Source organism: Lepidochelys kempii, chromosome 3 (genome assembly GCF_965140265.1).
Source record: "Lepidochelys kempii isolate rLepKem1 chromosome 3, rLepKem1.hap2, whole genome shotgun sequence".
NCBI lineage: Eukaryota > Metazoa > Chordata > Testudines > Cheloniidae > Lepidochelys > Lepidochelys kempii.
This window is the reverse complement of record NC_133258.1, coordinates 139,060,822-139,083,700: the sequence shown is the minus strand read 5'-3', so window position 1 is coordinate 139,083,700 and position 22,879 is coordinate 139,060,822. Positions and strand designations below refer to the sequence as shown.

General features: G+C 40.3%; 1 protein-coding gene across 2 annotated transcripts in view; it reads left to right on the top strand.

The window, feature by feature from the left end:
- PLD5 (phospholipase D family member 5) overlaps nt 1-22,674 on the top strand; it is a 237,965-nt gene extending 215,291 nt beyond the window's left edge. For both annotated transcript variants that reach the window (XM_073335270.1, XM_073335271.1), the window contains 5 exons: nt 686-883; nt 4,923-5,062; nt 8,446-8,611; nt 17,133-17,247; nt 22,343-22,674. In XM_073335270.1, the coding sequence (XP_073191371.1) occupies nt 686-883; nt 4,923-5,062; nt 8,446-8,611; nt 17,133-17,247; nt 22,343-22,569 (846 nt within the window). In that variant the 3' untranslated portion in view covers nt 22,570-22,674. The remainder of the gene's footprint in view (nt 1-685; nt 884-4,922; nt 5,063-8,445; nt 8,612-17,132; nt 17,248-22,342) is intronic.
- Nucleotides 22,675-22,879: the final 205 nt, after the last annotated feature.

Genomic DNA, 22,879 nt, shown 5'->3' with positions numbered 1-22,879 from the left:
ACAGTAAATTTAACTACTGGTAGAGACAAAAGTTCAGTTTTTCATCATGTCTGCCATGTATAAAGCATGAACATCATATCCTTTCTGCCTTGGCGAATTAACTCACTTTCCTTTAGTGAGATTTCTACTCTTTCAGCTTTCCCAGTGTCTACAAAACCAAAACTGCTCCTGGCTTTGGATATTGATATACTGCCACAACCTGCTATCATGCCACCCCGCAGAGACTGAATACTATTATTGTAAACAAGCACAAAAAACAAACAAACAAAAAAACCCCACACCTGTAAGAGGAGCAGATCTAAAGCAACACCTACAGAAGAAATAGCCTTTATAAATAATCTCAGAGTGGAGATTACAAGTAACAAGTAGATGTCATTTATCAGAAGTTTCTTTGGTGGTGCATTATATTTTATTATGGTGCACAATTCAGAAAAAAATACATTGAACTTTTGCACACTGTCATATTTTTGTCTGAATCAAGACTTTAGTATTAGCCATGTAGTCTATTTATTAGCCTTTAACATACCATTACTGGTTATGTTCTCCACTGTTCTTGTCTGGTGTATATTTCTCTACAGATACAGGATATAGTTGTGAAAAATGTATTTTATGTGCATACTATATATTTCTAAAGATACATGTGCCAGCCAATACCCTGTTAATGGTATGAACTTTAATTTCACAGATGAAAGAACTTGGTGTCATTGTGTACAACTGCAGCTGCCTCGTCCTAGATTTACAAAGGATATTTGCCTTGTATAGCTCATTAAAATACAAGAATAAAGTGCCTCCAAGTTGGTCTAAGAGATTGTATGGGGTGTATGATACCCAAAATAAACTGATGCTGCAGCTGAATGAGACAAAATCAGAAGTCTTTGTGTCGGTGAGTTCTTAAGAGAATATCTGTTCTTTGCCTGTTTCAGGGGGAGGGGGGGCAGTATTATGTAACACTCGAGTTTTATTGGGACCCAGAAATTTGGCTTCAGTTGAACCTTCTATTACAACATTGTCTTTACTGCGTAACTGAATAGAGACATTGGGTTAGTCTGGTGTTTAATACCATACATGTAAAATATCACATGTCTTTTCACACACACAAAAAGACAGAACACATGTTTACAGAACATGTGAATAACTACCATGATGCTGCTTACTGCCTGACAACAGCTCACTTCTGAAAGAGTCGTCTCTACGCATGCTCCAGCACTCTTGTGTACCCAATGTTCTCTACGTATAACCTTTCCGCTTTTAGGTTTTTAACACCCTGGAAGCATTCCTATTCAGGAAAGCACTTAAGTCCTTGAGAAATAATGGAACTTAAGCACATGCTCAAGTATTTCTCTGAAATGTGGCCTAACAAGAATATACATACCAGGACTTTTCATTAACCAAGAGAAGCTGTTGAAATTGAGAGTCATGGCAGTGACTGAAACTGAGCTACAGAAAAAGTACCATAGTTATCAACTGTGCACGGGAAATCGTTGGTTGCTGACAGACTGGATCACTTTCTCCTCAGGGGAGAAAATAACCATTTCAATAGGTTTATTGTTTGCGGGGAAAATCTGTAACCAAATGTGGAGAAATCCATACTTTTTTCCCCACTTTTCACATTACACGGACGCAAAGAATAGTAAAGTCACTCTGATTTTCATGACATTTTAACTACATGTGGAGCACTGTCATGAATGTAGAGCATTGAAAATTAATTTTTGTATTATTACTCTTTCCTTGCACTGTAATTCTCAATATTGTTTCTTAAAGGCAAGGAACAACAGGAGAGCCCTCATGTCGCTAACTTATTATCTGTACGTTTCAGCTTAGCAAAGAATTTGTAGCTAAATGGATTAACTTTGAATCTAATATTTTAATTATAGCTAGTCCAAATCCTGTTACATTTTTGCTAAAATTAGAGCCCAGTATCTGTTTTTTGCAATGTGACTTTTGGTTGATTAATTATCATAATCATCTTATTAACGTAGCACTTCTTCTACATCCCCATGAATGCATTCAGAGTGCTATATAACAACAGAAACTTTTATTTGTAGATCATTTAAACATCTCCAACATCAAAACACCTAAAACTGGTTGAGAATGCCCAGTACGAATAGGAGAGGAGGGGAAAGGGATAGGAGAAAGTTAAAAGACCGAGCATATTAAAAAGCTGTTTTTAATGGGGAGAAATGGACTGAGATGGAAGAATAGAATGCACTCTTAGACTCCCCACAGCAAAGGCATGATTCCCTGTCCACCTAATGTGCAATGGTTGAATCCCTGAAAGGTAGCTGGTATGTGAGCGCATATACCTATTGAGAAGATGCTCAAGGAAGATCTCAAACAGAGCCAGGGCCAACGCCATTAAGGACTTTAAAAACACCACCACCAAGTTAGTCAGTCGGAGACTTTATAAGCAGATGTAGTGTGGGTGTAATACGATTTTAGTTGTTCAAACCAATTTTCAAACCTGCTGCCCCATTCTGAACAAATGGTGAGTCCTGGTGAAATCCTTTCTTGGAGGAGAATACAGTAATGAGCCAGTAGTCACAGAGAATGTATTGCTATTACGAGGTTCTCATAGGGCAAAGAATGACACACCCTGAGCAAGTGGAGTGTGGAGGGAAAGATACCTTTCATACCACATTTAGCATGGTCGTGAGTGAAAGTGAAGCCAAGTATTTCCAAACAAGTCCTCTTGATAAATGCATGCATGAAAGAAGAGAGCACATCCTCATGCTGCAATCCTTAACCTACCAGCGACTCTCCCCTCTCCCACGAGCGAATCCACTCCAACGCGCCCAGCTGCCGTATCATACCAGCGTTTCTCCTGGGTGGAGACTAAACATGTAGGGCCTATAGGACAATTATATATCACCAGCTAACTGTCCTCAGTTTTGAAATGACCTCTGCAAGAGGCCTTATATACACTGAAGAAAATGGGAGCTAGGATAGACCTACAATGGATATTGCACTTCAGTTTTCTCAGTGAGACCCCATAATTGATACTGATTGATACTTACCATCTAGTTTTGACTTGAACCATGGAAGGGTAGTTCTACACCACCTCACCTTCCTTCCCTCCCCCATCCACTGTGCTGCACTTTCTCCTGATAAATCTTCTTTTCTTCATGTTTGCTTTTTTTCCTATACCACAATGTTGTCCAGGAAGTGGGAATGAGAAGGAAAGAAAGATGCGGTTTCCAGAATCAGATTCTTCCCTTCTTGAAAACAGGATTTTCAATATATCATTTCTCGCACCAAGCATCTCAAGGTCTAAGAAAGGAACTGCAGAAGTATTCTATAGCCCGTTGAAAGGACACAGAGAAGTTATGCTATTAGTGTCTAGTTATCCAAGATGGAATTTGGCCAGGGCAGCAATCCTAATCCTGGGGGGAAAAAATGCCCTGGGATCTTTAATGACCACAGTTGGTCAGAAATTTATTTGTATGTCTCTCCTGTAATCATGTTAACAATGTCGTAATGGACAGTTTGCATTTCGTATCTGTGCACAGACATGAATGTTAGTGATAGTTTTACAATGGTTTTTTTGCAACGGTGCCAATGATGGGACTATAGGAAGTCCAACATATACCCTTTCCTGTGGAAAATAAACATGGTAGACAAGGCTATTACCTTTACTCTCCCAATTTACGCTGGACTCAAAATGCCTCTGGATCAACAATAGTTATCAAACTGCTTACAAGAGAGATTGCAGCAGCTCTGGATTCTGTAGCTAGTTTGTCTTTTTGCTGTTAACTTGTACCCCTGAGCATTTCTAGAGAGAAAATAGTCGGTTATCTTTGGAGTAAATCAAATTGTGTATACAATATCCTGAGAAAACAGATTCAGATAATAGAAATAAATCACCTAAGTGATATTTTTTTATTTTTTACCTTGCTTCGTGAATCTAAATTCATTGTCTTAAAAATTCTTCTCTTCCAGTCTTTCTTGCTGTGTAAGATGTGAACATCACAGTAAATCAATGATTCTCCATTCAGGAATCCTCATGGTACAGTTGCTTAGCAACAGTACAGTCTTCCTGAGTGGCTGAGAGAGACAAAAGAAAATGCAGTTGCTTTTTTTGAGGATTCGGGGCTCAGTCCTGGGAAAGCATGGATACTCTGAACTGCCAATGATTTTAATTACCCTACTATGTATTTTTTTATTATTAAAATAACACTTAGGAACACCAATCAAGGATCAGGGCCCCATTGTGCTTGTTACTGTACTGACAAATAAAGAAGAAAGACACTGTACCAGACAGACCACAGTAGATTAGTTGTCAGGATGCAACATGTGGACAAAGCAGACAAAGAGAGTGGGGGAAGGTAGGAAGATGAGGTAACAAAATAAAGAGTTTAGCATGTTCCCCACTTGTCTAAGCAATGCCTGATGATTTGTAGACAACATGAATGAGGGAGGTTTTAAAGGTTAGACCCTTGTTAGACCTTTCACCAACGGTGATTTTCTTAGCAATGTGTTACCTGGCATGAAACAGTAAACAGGTTAAGGTCATAAACACTAATTCATAACATTGATGAATGATGTGCCCTGTTAGTGTTGTGGCCAGGATACATCTACTACTTTGTAATGTAACCAGTACTGTGAATCTTTAAAGCATAATCCTGTGATGTGTCATGTAACACCTTCCTCTCAAGTAGAGCTACTTTGATAGCAATGGCTATTTTCACGATTGACCCCTTTGAAAATCTTTCTATACAGCTATAATTCTGTGTAATGCTCAAACCGCATTTAGGTATCTGATTCCCCCTTTGCACCTTTGAAATTACAGCTGTGTAGTTTAACATACCAGTGATTAATATTCTCCACTAAATTTTGTAATTTTATTTGCAAATCTCACCTCGAGATGACAAAGAAACACTTCTCCTTTTACTTTAAGTGTAACATTTGGCCTTTTGTCTTCACAGAATTCTCCCAAACTCTTTTGTCCAAAAGACAGAGTCTTGGATATTGAAGCTATCTACAATGTTATAGATGATGCCAAACAGTTTGTTTATATAGCTGTCATGGATTACCTCCCTATTGTCTTTGACACAAATGCTAAAAGGTTAGTGAGTGTCCACAATGTATTTAGCACATTGCTGCAATGAGAGAAAGCTCTTGCTGGTGAAAATAAATCAGCAGGCATTTAGTTACTCGTTATGGATCAATTTCTTAGGGCCCAATTCTGCTCTCACTGAAATCAATGAGAGTTCTACCATTGACTTAACTGGGAGCAGAATTGGGACCTAAGACGGAATTTCCAAGTTCTGGGTTCTAAGCTGTGGATCACCCTATTGAAGGAGATCAGAATGTGTCTAGTCTAAGCTAGTCACAGCCAGCATGGATTCACCAAGGGAAGGTCATGCCTGACTAATCTAATCGCCTTTTACGATGAGATTACTGGTTCTGTGGATGAAGGGAAAGCAGTGGATGTATTGTTTCTTGACTTTAGCAAAGCTTTTGACACGGTCTCCCATAGTATTCTTGTCAGCAAGTTAAGGAAGTATGGGCTGGATGAATGCACTATAAGGTGGGTAGAAAGCTGGCTAGATTGTCGGGCTCAACGGGTAGTGATCAATGGCTCCATGTCTAGTTGGCAGCCGGTATCAAGTGGAGTGCCCCAAGGGTCGGTCCTGGGGCCGGTTTTATTCAATATCTTCATAAATGATCTGGAGGATGGTGTGGATTGCACTCTCAGCAAATTTGCGGATGATACTAAACTGGGAGGAGTGGTAGATACGCTGGAGGGGAGGGATAGGATACAGAAGGACCTAGACCAATTGGAAGATTGGGCCAAAAGGAATCTGATGAGGTTCAATAAGGATAAGTGCAGGGTCCTGCACTTAGGACGGAAGAACCCAATGCACAGCTACAGACTAGGGACCGAATGGCTAGGCAGCAGTTCTGCGGAAAAGGACCTAGGGGTGACAGTGGACGAGAAGCTGGATATGAGTCAGCAGTGTGCCCTTGTTGCCAAGAAGGCCAATGGCATTTTGGGATGTATAAGTAGGGGCATAGCGAGCAGATCGAGGGACGTGATCATTCCCCTCTATTCGACATTGGTGAGGCCTCATCTGGAGTACTGTGTCCAGTTTTGGGCCCCACACTTCAAGAAGGATGTGGATAAATTGGAGAGAGTCCAGCGAAGGGCAACAAAAATGATTAGGGGACTGGAACACATGAGTTATGAGGAGAGGCTGAGGGAGCTGGGATTGTTTAGCCTGCAGAAGAGAAGAATGAGGGGGGATTTGATAGCTGCTTTCAACTACCTGAAAGGGGGTTCCAAAGAGGATGGCTCTAGACTGTTCTCAATGGTAGCAGATGACAGAACGAGGAGTAATGGTCTCAAGTTGCAGTGGGGGAGGTTTAGATTGGATATTAGGAAAAACTTTTTCACTAAGAGGGTGGTGAAACACTGGAATGCGTTACCTAGGGAGGTGGTAGAATCTCCTTCCTTAGAGGTTTTTAAGGTCAGGCTTGACAAAGCCCTGGCTGGGATGATTTAACTGGGAATTGGTCCTGCTTTGAGCAGGGGGTTGAACTAGATGACCTTCTGGGGTCCCTTCCAACCCTGATATTCTATGATTCTATAGTCTGACCATCTATGAGTGACGTGACAGATCCAGGAAAACAACAGTAGAACTCACTTTTGTTTCCTATGTTACTGTATTCAGCACCTAGATACAATGGCTATTGGCACTTTATGAATACCAGATAGTGTCTGTGTGTATGAAAGAGAGAGAACATATTGAAGGAACTAATACACAGTATGGAAACTGTCATAATTTTATTTTAAAAAACAGACCTTTTTAAACTCAGCACAGATTGCACTTCCACCAATATTACATTATAGCTAGCTCATAGCAAAAAAAGTCAAAAAAGTTTATGCACAATGTATTTATGGCCTAGATTTACAAAAGTGCTCAGGACCTACAACTGGAGCCAAATCTTAATAAAATTATTCAGCTTCCCCTCCCCTCAGTTGGAGCTGAATAAGTGGCTAAATTGAGAACTACCAAGTATCCAGTAGCTCCCATTGCACTCAGAGGAAGGTGCTGGGAGCTGAACCTTTTGGATATCTGGCCACTTAAATCAGGCGCCTTAATGATGGTTGCTGGCTCTTTTGAAAATCTGTATTTATGCCTTTTTCACCCTTGCATAATTGAAAAAAAAGAGGGGGTTATGTGTAACCCTTCCAAAACCTGAGACCAGATGTGAGACCTTTGAGACCCACAAGAACATTTTTGGAGAAAGTTACTGTCTAAAGCTATACTAGTGGTTTAAAATGGAATAGATCTTTTGTAACTTTAATTGTAGTGTTGCTCTGTTAGGGAGGAGGCAAGGATTTTCCCCACTCTATAGAGGAACCAGCTGATCTGTGCCCCTATCCTGATTAATTCAAAGATCCATGTGGCTTGAGGCATAGGACCACCTACACAGAGAGGTCCCTTGCAGTTTTATTGGCAGCATGGCTTTAAACTTAATGCACTGCCATAGCTTCCCCATTGGCATTATCCCCCCAGCCTCCCAATAAAGGAGTTTCTTTGGCAATCTCCCTAGATTGATGGTAGAAGGGAGCTGCACATCTCCCTTGGGTTTCTTGCCAGAATCTCTCACTTCTGGCCTGCTCCCTCTCCAGGAGTGGGATCTCTAGACCCATGTTGAGTGCTCTGGGCCAAGGACCGTAGGAATAGTGCCACAGAGACAGCTGTCACATTGGGGTAAGAATTCACCAACTCCCCAGGAATTGGACAGTGACGGTGGGGGAGAGACGAGTCCTCATGTGAGCAAACTCCCGTCCCACCCAAAGAATATAGGGACCCTGCTCTTGGGTATCTCTCTTCCTCTTTTTCCTCCCTTCCCCCCGGCAGGAACTTCTTGTGGTTATTATAATCCTAGGCCTGAGATCCCAGAATGGGAGAGAGGCTGACAATCAGGGCTTTAAAAAGTAAGGAGTTGGCAGCTCCTTCTGCTTAAAACTGAGAGGAGTTCTTGTTCTCTCCCTGGCTTGGGTAAGCAGTGCATTCTGATAGCTCACCCTCTTCTTTGGAATTGCACTTCCTATTCCAATCTACTTTAACACTGTTGATGACGTGCATCACTCCACTGGGTGTGGGGGGACTAGAAGTTCATTTTGAATGAGTCTTTGCATCTACAGGGGCAGCTCTGCAACCACCCACCCAGGGAGAGATTGGGCATACTAACTCACACAGGCCAGTAGGGCCTCACTGCCCCCAGGATTGGTTGGTTTTGTGTGAAGCAGGGTGATAGAGTGGTAAGGGTCTAGCACAACTTCCTGCCACCTCAGTTTGATTCCTTAGACTGCAGACAAATGCTGTTCATGTTTTGTTTAGTTGTATTTAGTTTTCCCTAGTGGGGCTAGGTCTGCCTGGGTAAAAATCTAATTGATTGCTTTTTACCTGAATGTATTGTGTGCTTTCTCCACAGGTACTGGCCGTATTTGGATGGGAAGATAAGAGAAGCATTAGTATTACGAAGCATTAAAGTCCGGCTCCTCATAAGTTTCTCAAAAGACACAGATCCCCTTACGTTTAACTTTGTTTCATCTCTTAAAGCTATTTGTATTGAGGTTCCCAGCTGTAGTTTAAAAGTTGTAAGTATACACCATATTGGTTCAGAATGAGTCTAAGATGTTTTCAGTGCACAAAAATAAATACTAACAATAAGTATATTAAGATTATCTATGTTGCTGTGGAAACCTTAACATTTCATTGAAAACCACAAGAAATGCATAATTTTGGGCCAAATTTAGCCCTGGTGTACACACAACTCTTGACTTACTGCAATAGACTTTAATGAACTAGTAGCAAGGGTAAATGCATCATTAACCCCAATTCAGTCCCCTTTTGCAAGTGAAATATTTTGTAGTATCCTGCACACTGTTCACTGTAATTTATGATCAATGTGGCCAAGTTACTAGATAGATTTCAGTGATGTTACACACCCTTACAAGTTTGAATTTGGTCCGCTTTTGTAACAATTCCTTTCATTTTACTGTATTGACTCCTGAATGCTCTTCAGTTTTGGTAACAATTGTGCAGAATTTGGATCTCACATGGCAGTGGTAACAACATACATGCTATAATCATATAATGCACGTTCTTGGGGACAGGGACTCTCTCTGTTATTTGTTTGTACAGTGGCACTGTTCTGCTAAGCCAAACTGAGGAAGATAGTAATATTTATCACTTACATAGTGTGGTGTTTTTAATCTTCCGGAACTTTACAAACACTAACTAGTCCTAACACTCCCCCCTGTGAGGTAAATCAGTATTATTCCCATTTTATACATATCAAAACCGAGGAAGAAAAGTTAAATGACTGTCCCATGACTCGGTGTGTCACAGCCATGGTTAGGATTCAGGAGATCCGGGCTCCCAGTCCTGTGTTCACAACACTAAATCTGGTCTCTCCTGGAGAAACGGAACCAAGTGAGTCACAGTTTTACGTCTTGTTTAAATTGAAGAGAATGTGCCATCACTGGACTGCTTATATGATTGTGGAATAAAGTGATCTGACTGTCAAATACACTAGCACCTTCTTCCTCTTTATCACAGTAAATAAAATAAATGCAGATTTTACATGGACATTATGCAGTTCATTCAAAGTTCTGAACACAGAACTATTACTTGGCCACATTGCACATGCAGTGTATAAAGAAGTATTTAACACCACATGTGCTGCACTTCACAGTAGTGGGTAGAGTTATGATTGTTGTTGCATTAAATTTGACATAATTATTAATGAATTAAGATATTTATGAAATTCAGTGAACGATACTGGAAGTAAAAGAACAGTCCTCTCTGAGGCACCCATCCCATTTGAGAAAAATTGTCTGCTGAAGTTCTGATTTTTTTTTTCAGTAATTCACATAAGATGGTTATTGTTAATTGGACTAATAGCTGATATGGAAGCTGGTTACGTACATCACTGAATGTATGTACTTTTGCACTCAGTAAATAAAGCCAACCAATACTAGATCCATTTTCCCTGTGAGGTCTGAATATACCAGTGTCAGACTTGATACGTTTTGGGCACAGTTAGCACAGCTCCCATTATTTTGAATTCCCCTTAAACCATAGGGACAAGTTACCCCTGAGTTTTAAACATGCAGAAGGAAGTTGGAGCAAATGAGAGCGTTGGCAGTTTGGCACAAGGACAGTATTCAGTTCCATGACAGCTTTGGTATGGTGTTCATATGGCTCCCATGTGAATTACATACACCCAACTCACCTGTCTGAGGCAGAGCCTTCCGGCCTTTATGGATCAATCTTCCTCCATTCTCTTTTTTTATGTCCATTCTTAACTTTCCACAACTTAAGTTTTCTCCACTCCTTGCTCTAGTTCCATCCTCTCCTTCCACTCCTCAGGTAAAGCTCTCAAATAATGTAAATACAATAAAAACTAAAGAGAAAAGTAAAATAAAGTTCTCCAAGATAGGTTCAGGCATTAGTCATCAATGGCTGCAATTCCCATCCCAATCTGCATTGCCTCCATCCTCTTCTTTCAGGTTTCACCTGAATTACATTTCTTCCCCGGGACATACAATTGCTACTCCTCTCCTCCAAAAGTCTTTTAAAATGAAATAACATAACAATTCCATTATTGAGCCACACCCTGCTGTCACAGCAACACTCTTGACTATAGTAGCAAAGTTAAGAAAAAGGCTGAACCATTCGGAGAGTAGAAGTTTCTAGGAGCTAATGTTAGTTAACAGCCTACAGGTCTGTGAGACTGTTACACATGCAATTAGTATCAGTAATGTTGTGGAACCTTATTAGTACAGTTCTTTTAAATGTTATCTTTTCCAGTGCTCAGCCACTAAGTACTTAAGGGAAAATGTAGGTAATTTCTTTTTTTTGGAACAATTAGAGCACCGAATAATGTACAGTGTTTGTTAATTAGTATAGTTCCTGGGCTGGTATATTTCCTCTCTTTCTTAGAAAGGCTAATATAGCCTTAGACTCTTTGCCTGAGCAGGACTCGCAGTAACAACCAAAGGAAAACTAAGTGCTGACTGCAGAACACCAGTATTAACATTGCACATCTTTTGTTTCACACATTGAATGATACTTGTACAGTAAGATGTAAAATTATGAACACAACAAGCAGGGATGGTTTTCTGTGATACGTTCCTTGTATATTATTGGTTTCTTATTCCTGGTGATAATACTATCTGAAACATATTGCATACAGACGATTTTCAGTCTGAAACACATATGGTAAGGCAACTTTCAACACACTAATTACAACCCTCAGATTTAAACCCAGGTACAGAGATGGGATAAGAACTTCCAATTAGCTTTATGCTGTCCATCAAAAAGATTTTTGCATAGTGGGCTGTGTTACTGAATTTTAACTAATGACAGACTAACCTACAGAGGTTGTTTTGTTGTGATTGACATCCTAAAGCTCAGCCAAAGCTATCTGAGCTTATACTTCCTTAAATTATGCTTGCTTGCTTATTTCCTTTGTACATTTTTGTTTCTAGCCAGAATCAGAAAGGGTAACATTATAGAAAAATGTTAAATAAAAAAAGATGGGGAAGAACAGTTAAACTTGAACTCTGGAAAAAATTGGTTTCCACTCAGTGTTCGTTTTGGGTAAAGGTTCAGTTTGGTGGTTGTTTTATTTTGACTGGTTTTCCTGTCTGTCAGTCTGATATGAAAAGGAGGACTTGTGGCACCTTAGAGACTAACCAATTTATTAGAGCATAAGCTTTCGTGAGGCACGAAAGCTTATGCTCTAATAAATTGGTTAGTCTCTAAGGTGCCACAAGTCCTCCTTTTCTTTTTGCGAATACAGACTAACACGGCTGTTACTCTGAAACCAGTCTGATATGACACTCTCATGCCCTGGGGTACATATTCTATTCACAAGAATGAAGGAATTTAAACCCAAACTAAATCCCATGTAAAAAACTTACTGGGTGAGCCGACACCCTAAATTCTCAGTGTTGTGATGTGTATGTTACGTTTCAAGAATATTAGAGTTTAACCGTGAACTGAAGTTAGAAACCCAGAAAATTCAGAGTGAAGTTGCATCTACAAGAAAACCAAGCAGACTAGATGATCATAGTGATCCCTTCTGGCCTTATAATCTATGCAAATATGGAAATTTATAGTTAAGGTAACCATACTGCCTTAACTCTGCCCCCCATAGAAATGCCAGCTTCCCATGCTATCCTCCATAGTGTTTGGGTAGAGCCTCTTCTGCCAACATAGCTCTGTCCACACCAGCGATTTTGCCGGTATAACTTATGTTGGTCAAGTGTTTCCCCACTGCTGACTGACAAAAGTTTTACTGATAAAAGCGGTAATGTAGACAAAGCCTAAGTCTCCATGAGGGGTACGGATTTAGGCCACACCCCTCTCCTCAATATTTCCTGCTGGCTAGTTTGAACAGCTCCCTGCTCAGCATGTTGGATTTTGTGGATCCAATTCTTAGACACTTTGCATTCCACATGCATCGCAGAGGGAGCCTAGGCACCTAACTTGGGCTGTAGATTCCACTGTGTGGAAAGGTGCCCAGAAAAATGTATTGTCACATCCAAGTTCCTTCATGGATCTAGCCCATGGTAATTGTCTGACAGAGTGAAGCATAATAAAACCTTTTCCTAATCCCCAAATAACCCAAAAATGTCTAAATATAATTTTCTCACATGTAGACAAAAATTCACCTTTTGGATGAGCAAAGAGGAGATTTAATCTCAGGTGGCAACATTTTTATTTTTACAGCTATAAACTCTTGCAATCGGCCTTTAAAGGAGAAATGCCTCCTCAGCCCAAAATAGATCATTGCTAATGCAGTGCTTTAACTGATGGTGTGCACTGGAGGATTTAGTGTGTGGTACTGAATGCCTTTGAACAACTGACTTGTTTCAGTAACAAAGTTCCAGTTGCATAATTGCTTTTGTGAGAGGAGAGAGCTTCTGCGAGAGGAGAGAGCTTCTGCGAACAATAGCCAGGATGTCAAATTGTTAATGAGTTATCTGCTTTGCCTGAAGTATGCATTACATTTTCAAGCCATCTATGTTTGTCCTGCTGGGTTCACACTTTCCAGCCCTGCCTGTGATGCTACACACAGTAACCTAATACAAGTTTTGTCCAATTCAGCCAGACTGGCTGAAAATATTTTAGTAATTTGGCATTAAGATACTACCTTGATGGCTGATCTCAGGAAGAGCCCACAATTTGCATGTGATAAGAGGCCAGGTTATTTTACCTTAAGTAACATAACTGTGCAAGGAAACAAAAAGCAAAACAAAATGACCTGGCATTCAGACCTTGTCATTTGGAAAGATAAAATATCCATTTGCTTTTCTTCATGAAATCATCTTTACGATAGCACTTGTGTTCACATAATGGGATGTGCAGACCTTAGAAGCATTAAAAGGAGTTAACACAGGATATCGCTATGTACCTTGATAAATGCACTGTCTTGGGCCAAGGTTGTATCAGTTAAAGAGTCATTGTGGCTGCTCTCCCATTCAGCTCCTCCTTTGTTGTGCAAAGTAAAACCCAAGCCTGGTTTTTGGGTTTTTTTGTTTTGTTTTTTTGGGTGGGATTGGGGGGAGGGTGTTTTGTTTTTAACCCAAAAGCTCAAAGCAGTTCCATCAGCCTATGGACTTCAAGAATGCAGCTTCCCCTCCCTTGTAGGTGGTAAAGTAGAGACAGTATGGTACAGACACAGGTTGCTCAGTATCAACTCTGTTTCCAACAGGATAGACTGTCTCTGGATCAAACCCTCCTTTATTCTCTTGGCCTGGGAGTACCCCCATCTGAATGATCTCATCGCAAAATGACCTTGCCTGCCCCTCAAAGATTGCTGAAACTTTGCTGAAACCATCACTCTGCTTCCTTTCCATTTGAGGTTGAGAAGGAATTCTCTAGTGGATTCAGTTTTCCCCCTCCCCCCCCATAAGATGTATCACTCAAACCCTGCCTCTCAATCCTTTTACTACATGTGTACCTCCCCAGTTAATGTTACTTGACCATTTTCTTGGTCTGAAGAAATTAAGGTTTGATTTGATCTGTATCAGGCCTGGCCATAGCTAGTATAACCTCTTGTGTCCCGTATTTGTCCCCAAAGCTATCTACCTAAAGGACTCCTTGACAGAACCAAAGATATTGGATATTGCTTTATCATCTTTTATTATTGTCATATTGAAGTATTAGAGAGACATGGTGGGTGAGGTAATATCTTTTATTTGACCAACTTCTTCCTCCGACATGTGTGGCTCAAAAGCTTGTCTCTCTCATCGCTCTTTGATCCAATGAAAGATATTACTTCACCCACCCTGTGTCTCTAATATCCTGGGACCGACACAGCTACAACAACAGTTCACACTATAGTGAAGTACGGCAGATCATTTCTAGAACCTTGCTCGGTACAAATATTGCTGAAGTATCTGCTATCGCTGGTCAGGCTTCAGGTATCATCTTTAAAGGTTCATCTGGCAGCTAATTGCAAGGTCCTTCACAGTGCAGACGACTTTATGATCATTGTTTGAATCATTTAAATATTTTCTTCATCTGTATGTTCTGGTGAAATCTATTGTGACTTCTAGGGATCTTAATCTGGCCGTTAGCTCTGAGGTGGCACCAAGCATTCTCTCTACCAGGTGCTTGGCTGACTGATGCTTGCCCACATGCTCAGGGTCTAATTCAGGGATCTCAAACTGAAATCACCATGAGGGTCACATGAGGACTAGTACATTGGCCCGAGGGCTGCATCACTGACACCTTTTCATATAAAGGTACAAAAGGCCCCCCGCCTGGTGCCCCCGGCCCCCCCACTCCACCCCTTCTATGAGGCTCCGCCTCTTCCCACTCCTTCCCCGCCCCCATTCCAACCCCTTCCCCAAAGTCCCCACCCTAATTCCACCCCCTCCCTGCCCCTACTCCAACTCCTTCCCCAAATCCCTGCCCCTGCCCTGCCTCTTCTCTGCCTCCTCCCCTGAGTGCGTGGCTCCCCGCTCCTTCCCCCTCCCCACCAGAAAGCGCTAAGTGCTGCCAAACAGCTGTTTGGCGGTGGGAAGCGCCTGGAGGTAGGCAGAGGAGTGGGGACACTGCGTGCTGGGGGGGCGGCAGGTGAGGGGAGCTTAGCGGCCACAGGAAATAACACCGGGAGGGATGCGGGGGTGCTCAGGGATCTTGGCGGGCCACGGCAAAGAACTCCGTGGGCCGTGTGTTTGAGACCCCTGGTCTAACTGATTGCCATATGTGGGGTTGGGAAGGAATTTCCCCCTGGAACAGATTGGCAGAGAACTTGGAGTGGGGGGAGGGGTTGCCTTCTTCTGCAGTGTATGGGTGAGGGTCACTTGTCATGATTATCTGACTGTATCTCACTTATTTCCTTGTCATTGTGGGAGCCTCGAGCACTGTGCACCTCTGTCCCTCCTATTTTCTCCCTGTGGCAAGTAATAGTCTCCTGAGGGTTGTACTACCTTGGTCTAATTTCGGTTGTTGGGGTTTAGTGTGTGGGTGTCTGGTGGTGCTGGTGACCCATTCTGTCCTTAAACTCTGACTTGATAACTCTACAGAGACTGATTCCATTTGTAACCCCATGGAGGGATGGTTCTTTGTATGAATGCAGCACACATATAAACACTACAGAGCAGTAACCTTAGTTCAAATGAACTGTTTTGCTCCCTGATTTGCTTTTCTTCTTTCCATGAAAGTATTCATGGCCATCCGCTTATCACTGGGGGTACATCCAAGTGTACCTGATACTGTATATTCAGAATTGAGTGCACATTTTTGGCATGATGTACCATGTTGAGTAGTAGCTACATGGGTAATTTTGGCTCAAGTCACGCAGTATTTACAGTAAACAAATTCAGTATAAAAAACCTTTCATTTTTTTTATGAAACACAAAGAGAGACACACATCTGTAACCGAAAACATTTTGCAGCTTTGAGGGGGAAAAAAATAGAAAAATTCTTGGCAGTGTGCTAAAAATAGCTATTTGCCTCTCATCCAAAGCTGCATATTTATTGAAGCCAAGTCTATCTATTTGAGCATGTGTTTTTGCAGTTTTAATGTACTAGAGATATTTACATTACAGTTTGCATAATAAATTTTCAGTATTTGTTACCTTAACAAAAAGATTTCCATGAAAGTGGTTTTAACTGTTCTAGATACAATATTTTACATCCAGACTAATGTAAAATGAGCTCCCCTCTCTATGGGCCTGATCCAAAACTAATTAATGTCAGTAGAAAGACGCTCATTGGTATCGGTGGGCTTTGGATCATGTTCTATAAACTCTTCATGGGAGCCATATATTTTGCTAGTTTACAAGTAAAAAGGGTTCTTTTTCTAGATTCTAGATCTGAATTTCGAGAGTCAAACTGGCTTCTCCCCTTCTCAGGGTCATCACAAGGAATAAAGATTCTGCAGGCTAACTTCTGTCCTCTGTTATATGTACCTCTGCAAGGTCATTGACAATAGTATTAATGAGTAACTGTAAATGAGAGCTGTAAATAGAATGCACTTGTGTTACTTCCATAAAACTCACCCTTTCAGACATTTTCCCTTATTGTAAAATTAATGTATTTTTTTCTTGTTGTATGGAAAGTCTTACCTCTGCAAATTGCAGACTCACTCTTAAGAAGTTACTGAGATGGGCACATCACCTGTTATAAACTATGACATATATAAGATAAAAATATTAATTCAGTTTATTGGCATGCCTGACAAACTGTATCCTGAGGCTGACTTCAAATTCTATAGCCCCTTGATGAATGAGGAAATGAGAGTTGAACAAATTTCTGGCTCTCATCTTGTAGAAAAGTATGGATTTTGTGTTCACTCTTTTACATGCCATTGCACTGCCGCTATTATACCTTAGCCACACATTTTGTATATGTTAATTTTTCTACTGGCTACCAAGGCATATGTGATATCGAGAACAACAGTTTGGGTATAAAATAAAGTGTAGAGTTTTACAAGAATTAAACAATCTCCTATAAACCGAAGTTAGTTGTTGTATAAGACTAGCTCATTCTCAGTTTAAAATAGGGGGTGGGTTGTAATTTTTCTGTTTTTTCTTCTGCAAAGTTGTGGAGAGGAACTTTCATTAACCTGATTATCTTTTTTCTTGACTGCAGAAATTTTTTGATCTTGAAGAAGAGAATGCTTGCTTTCTCAAAGAACAGAAGAATACGTCCCTTCCCAAATTAAATCGGAATAAATATATGGTGACTGATGGAGCTGCTTATATTGGTAAATAATCCCACATCCCAGTCAGTTCTGATTAGTACATTATAGCTTTGGAGCCCAAAGTCTGAAATAACAATTGATTGTAAGCAGGGTATTAAGTAGCTAAAAACCCCATTCAGTGTCTTTGAAGATTGGACATTAAGTGGAAAATTCCTATTTTCAATACAAAGCTGTTTGTCAATGCTGGGGTAGAAGAGTTGAATTCCTTCCTTCCAATGGATTGTTTCCCAAGGGAAGTGGTTGTTTTTTGAATTAATAAGAGTAGCCTGAAAAAGCAACTATAGAATGTACTTCATGGAACAGTCCTGCATTGGTTTAGGAATAGATTGGATGATCTAATGGATCATGTCAATCTCTAATTTCTGTGAAGACTGACAAGCCTTACAATTTGCCATGTCATCACTACGTTTGGGGTATCTTCATAAAGACAAGTTGCCACTCTACTCATCCTTTGCAATTTACCCCAGGGACACAGCCTGCGTACTGTAATGCTTGATTTCAGAATACCTGCATTGTACTGTGCATGTTTTGGTTCATAATCTGAAGGCATTGCCCAGAGGGTAAGTGTATATTTAAACAATGTCTGTATGCAGCTAAGTGTAAACGTTCATTTTGATTAAAATATTTATTAAATGGAGTAGTAAAATTACCCTTTGGAAACTTGAAGCAAAAGCAAGCACTATAATCTATTTAGAATGGAAATTTTCATTCTTGGATTTATTAACTCTCATGAGTAAAAATCTATTACTTTTTAATTCATAGGGAGTTTCCTCACTGCCTAAAAAATGCAGAGCACAGCTCAAGTAGCTGAGCTGAGAAAGGGGTAGATCGGTGAAATATCTTTCTCATTCAGGCACTTAGTAGTTGACTTATCTCCTGAAACTCAGCATCAACTGATTTGGCCTAGCTTGACATCCAAAATCCTGCCTGGGCCAGACTTGATGCAGGGCCTTGCCTGTTAAGTCCCGTCTTAAGGATACACATCTCTCAGTCATAAATACATACAAATTGCCATACCCAAACCAAGCAGTGGTCCATCTAGTCTAGTATCCTATGGACTCTAACAGTGGCCAATACCAGATGCTCATACTTCAGAGGAAGGATCGGAAAACCCCACAATAGACATTCATGGAATAATATGCTCCTTAGGGCAAGTTTCTTCCTAATACCCATTCAATCATGAAGGTTTATATCCTTTATAAAACACTTCAGTTATTTCCTTTCATTTTTAAAATCTTTACTCTTATAATTCCAGCTATTCTCATTATCATATAAGCATCCACTCTTTTTTGAATCCTGCTAAGCTTTTGGCCTCAGTAACATCTTGTGATAATGATTTCCACAGACTACTTCTGTGTTTTGTGAAAAAAGTGTATCCTTTTAGTAGTTTTAAGTTGTCTGACTTTCAGTTTAATTGACTGTCCCCTTGTTCTTGTATTATAAGTAAGGGTGAATAGAAGGGCCTGATCTCCCATCCTTTACCTCTTTCCAGAGCTCATTCCCTTCTGTTTGGGTGAGTGTAAACATTACCATTTTCCCTATTTCCATTTACCTTTTTTGTACAAAAGGCATCGGGTTAGGCATAGCTGCTGTGGACTTGTCGATGTGCCAAGGATGATTAAACTAAATTAAATGATTACATTTTTTCAATTCAAGGATTTATGTCTATATACAGCACTCAGGGTCCTTTTGGCGACGGGTTCTCAACTTACATTATTTAAAATTAAATGAATACGCAAAGATGCAGTGTCCCCTGTCTGGAGCTGGAATAAATTATTTTGACTTTTTCATAAAGGTCATTTGGTTTTTCTCCATGTGTTGGCATTATTAGAGATATGTGGACAGCAAGATGAGGTTATTTCTGCATATAGTTGTTTCCAAAAGTGTGTTCTGTACTGCTAGTCAGGTATAGTCCCTTCAAAGGCAAAATGTACAATATCCATCCTCTTTTCCTCTCACATGGAGGACCCTACTTGTAGCAGAACTGGTTCAATTCCACTGGGCAGGGTAAGGCAGGAATTGGGGTGTCCAGCCCCTGTGTGCAGCAGAGATCCTATCACTGTGGGCACTCTCTGTGTGAAGCCACCGCACCAGGGATTTGGGGTTGTAATGAGACATCCAGCAACCATTCCCCTCACACAGGTGAGGAGTACAGACATTGTGATGGCTCCTCCGCTCCACCTCTTCGATGAAGCTGTAGCCCCTGAAGAACTCCTAAGCATAAACCCATTTTCTTGGACTGTACACTGAATTGAGATTAGGGCCAGTGTGTAGCGTGCCTTCTTTAAAATTGTCACGGTTACAAGACCATAGCTGAGGGTCAAAAGAACTAATGCTTTGTTATAAACATTTCATCATAAATTCTTCGTCATGTGAAATGTCCTGTGTTCTGTCACTGTACCTTCACCCTCTCTCCTCACATTTGTAATGTCACTAAATCATGCTGCTTTCTGTATAGGGTCAGCAAAATATACCCATTGCTCTCATTACCAAAGCCCTCTCTAGATCCTTATTATGTCTCACCTCAAGTACTGCAGCCGCTTCCTCTCTGGCCTCTTGCACGCCTTTCTTACCCTCTTCAAACTATCCAAAATGATGTCCCCTAAATCATCACTCTTTTCTGCATCTCTGACCATGTCCAATTGCTCTTCAGATCCCTAGATCAAATTTCAGCTCCATGCACTGAAGGTCCTACACAACATGGCTCCGTCTTCTACCACTCTGGTGTTTCTTTCCACGGTCTTCACCCACTCCACCCTTCTAAAGCCACCCAACTAAGTACAGCATTGCGTCCATTTGCAGTTACAACTGATAGGATTTAGAAAAAAACAAGAATCAAAAGTGTGTAAGGGATATAAACCTTCATGCTTCAGGGCATGAGCCATCCTCTAACTGAAGGATAAGGAAGAAACTTCCTTTATGGGCAAGTTATTCCATAATTGCTCACTTCAAAATTCTTGCATCTTTCTTTGACGTATCTCGTACTGGCCATTATCAGAGAAAGGATACTTGTCTGGATTCTAGCTAGATCACTGATGTAATCCAGTACAGCAACTCCTAAATTCCTATATCCTTCTCTGCACCTCCTCCTTTGCTGCTCCACACACCTGGAACTTCCTCCCCGACCCAATCCAAAATTCTTCCATCCTTCCTGAAAACACACTTCTTCACTCCATCCATCCCCACTCCCTTAACATGTAGAAAATGATAAACAAAACAAAATATACAGAAATAATGAACCAAGATGCATGTTTAACATCCTTCAGCTACATTGCTTTTCAAGAGTTCACCTTTCTCTCATCCTTCTCTTCTGTCTGTTGTCTCCTTAGATTTTAAGCTATTCTGATATGGACACTCTCTTGCTACCTGTCAGTAAAGAACCTAGCCCATACTTGGTTCTACACTGAGAATGAATAATAATATAATGGTTTTCAAACAATATAGATAGTAAACCATGGTGATAAAAATCAAGTCTTACTTGAACCAATTAACAGCACATAATCACAGAGATGATCATGCTGCTTTCGTTGTTACATTGACTATAAACAAATGAAGGTTGATTGTGCAGTTAAGGATTAGATGTACTGGCATAGTTTGACATTAATTTACCCCGAATTCAGACATAGCATATGTGCAGTCGCACACAGTAAAGATAAATACTAATCACTGACTTTTCTATGCAATGAAAGGATTTTTAAGCACAACAGTAGCAGAAAGCCTGCCAAATAATCAGTGGGGCCACTGGATGATCGAATTGCTGAAGGAGCACTCAAGGAACACAAGGCCATTGCAGAGAAGCTAAATTAATTCTTTGCATTGGTCTTCACTTCAGAGGATGTGAGGGAGATTCCCACACCTGAGACATTCTTTTCAGGTGACAAATCTGAGGAACTGTCCCAGATTGAAGTGTCAGTAGAGGAGGTTTTGGAACAAATTGATAAATTAAACAGAAATAAGTCACCAGGACTAGGTGGTATTCACTCAAGTGTTCTGAAGGAACTCAAATATGAAATCACAGAACTACTAACTGTGGTATGTAACCTATCACTTAAATCAGCTTCTATACCAGATGACTGGGGGATAGCTAATGTAAGGTGAATTTATTAAAAAGACTCCATGTGCAATCCTGGCAATTCCAGGCCGATAAGCCTAACTTCAGTACCAGGCAAATCGGTTGACACTATTGTAAAGAACATAATTATCAGACACATAGATGAACATGATGTCTTGGAGAAGAGTCAACATAGCTTTTGTAAAGAGAAATCATGCCTCACAAATTCATCAGAATTCTTTGAGGGGATCAACAAACATGTGGGCAAGGGTGCTCCAGTAAATATAGTGTACTTGGACTTTCAGGAAGCCTTTGCAAGATTCCTCACAAAAGGCTCTTAACAAAGTAAGCTGTTATGGGATAAAAGGATCATGGATCAGTAACTGGTTAAAAGACAAGAAACAAAGGATAGGAATAAATGGTCAGTTGTCAGAATGGAGAGAGATAAATAGTGGTGTCCCTCCAGCGATCTGTTTTGGGACCAGTGCTATTCAACATATTCATAAATGATCTGGAAAAAAGGGGTAAACAGTGATGTGGCAAAGTTTGCAGCAGATACAAAATAATTCAAGATAATTAAATCCAAAGCAGTTAAGTAATTCTTAACTGGAAAACAGACGACTAAGGGGGGATATGATAAAGGTCCATAAAATCATGAGTGGTGTTGAGAAAGTGAATAAGGAAGTGTTGGTTTTGTGAGATCGCATTGTAACTCTTGGCAGTCTGCTTTGGAATTCCTAACTATCAGGGTAGTTAAACACTGGAACAAATTGCCTAGATTGTGGAATCTCTGTCAGAGGAGAGGGACTTCAGTCCTGAGAACAGTGAAATACCTGTTTTGGCTTTCAGACTGAGCAAAGGTAACAAAAATGCAGAAATGAATTGCAGTATACTTTAGATAAGTAATTTTTTCCTGAGCTGTCATAGAAAATACATATATTCCTGTAATTGTTCTAGAGGGTGAGGGTGGGAAGAAATACTGCATTCTGTTGGATTGGCTTTTTTTATGTTGTAGTCTCACTACATATTCTTTTCATTTATTTATAGGTAATTTTGACTGGGTAGGAAATGATTTTACTCAAAATGCTGGAGCTGGCCTCGTTATCAACCAAGCAGACGTGGGAAACAACACAAGCATCATTAAGCAACTTAAAGCTGTGTTTGAAAGGGACTGGTATTCACACTATGCCAAAAGTTTGCAACCAACAAAAATCCCAAACTGCTTAAACCACAAACTTAACAAAGCAGTGGCAAATAAGACTGCCATGAATTAAAAAGACTATTTTACTGTATGATGAATGAAGAAATACATCGGGGCTGCTGTAACCCTATTTCATATTTACAGATAAGAGACTACAAAAAGGCAAAAAAATGTTTTTGTTTGGGTTTTTTTGGGTTTTTTTTGGTTTTTTTTTTAGGAAAAAAGCACACTTGTATAAAATGTTCTCTAAACTATATTCTCTATATTGAATTATTTATGACTTTTAAATTTGTTACTTCTTACATTGAATGTCATTTATGCTTCGACATTGATTTTTCACATTTGAATTTAAGCATACTTTGATTCCTCTCCTTCAGTTTTCA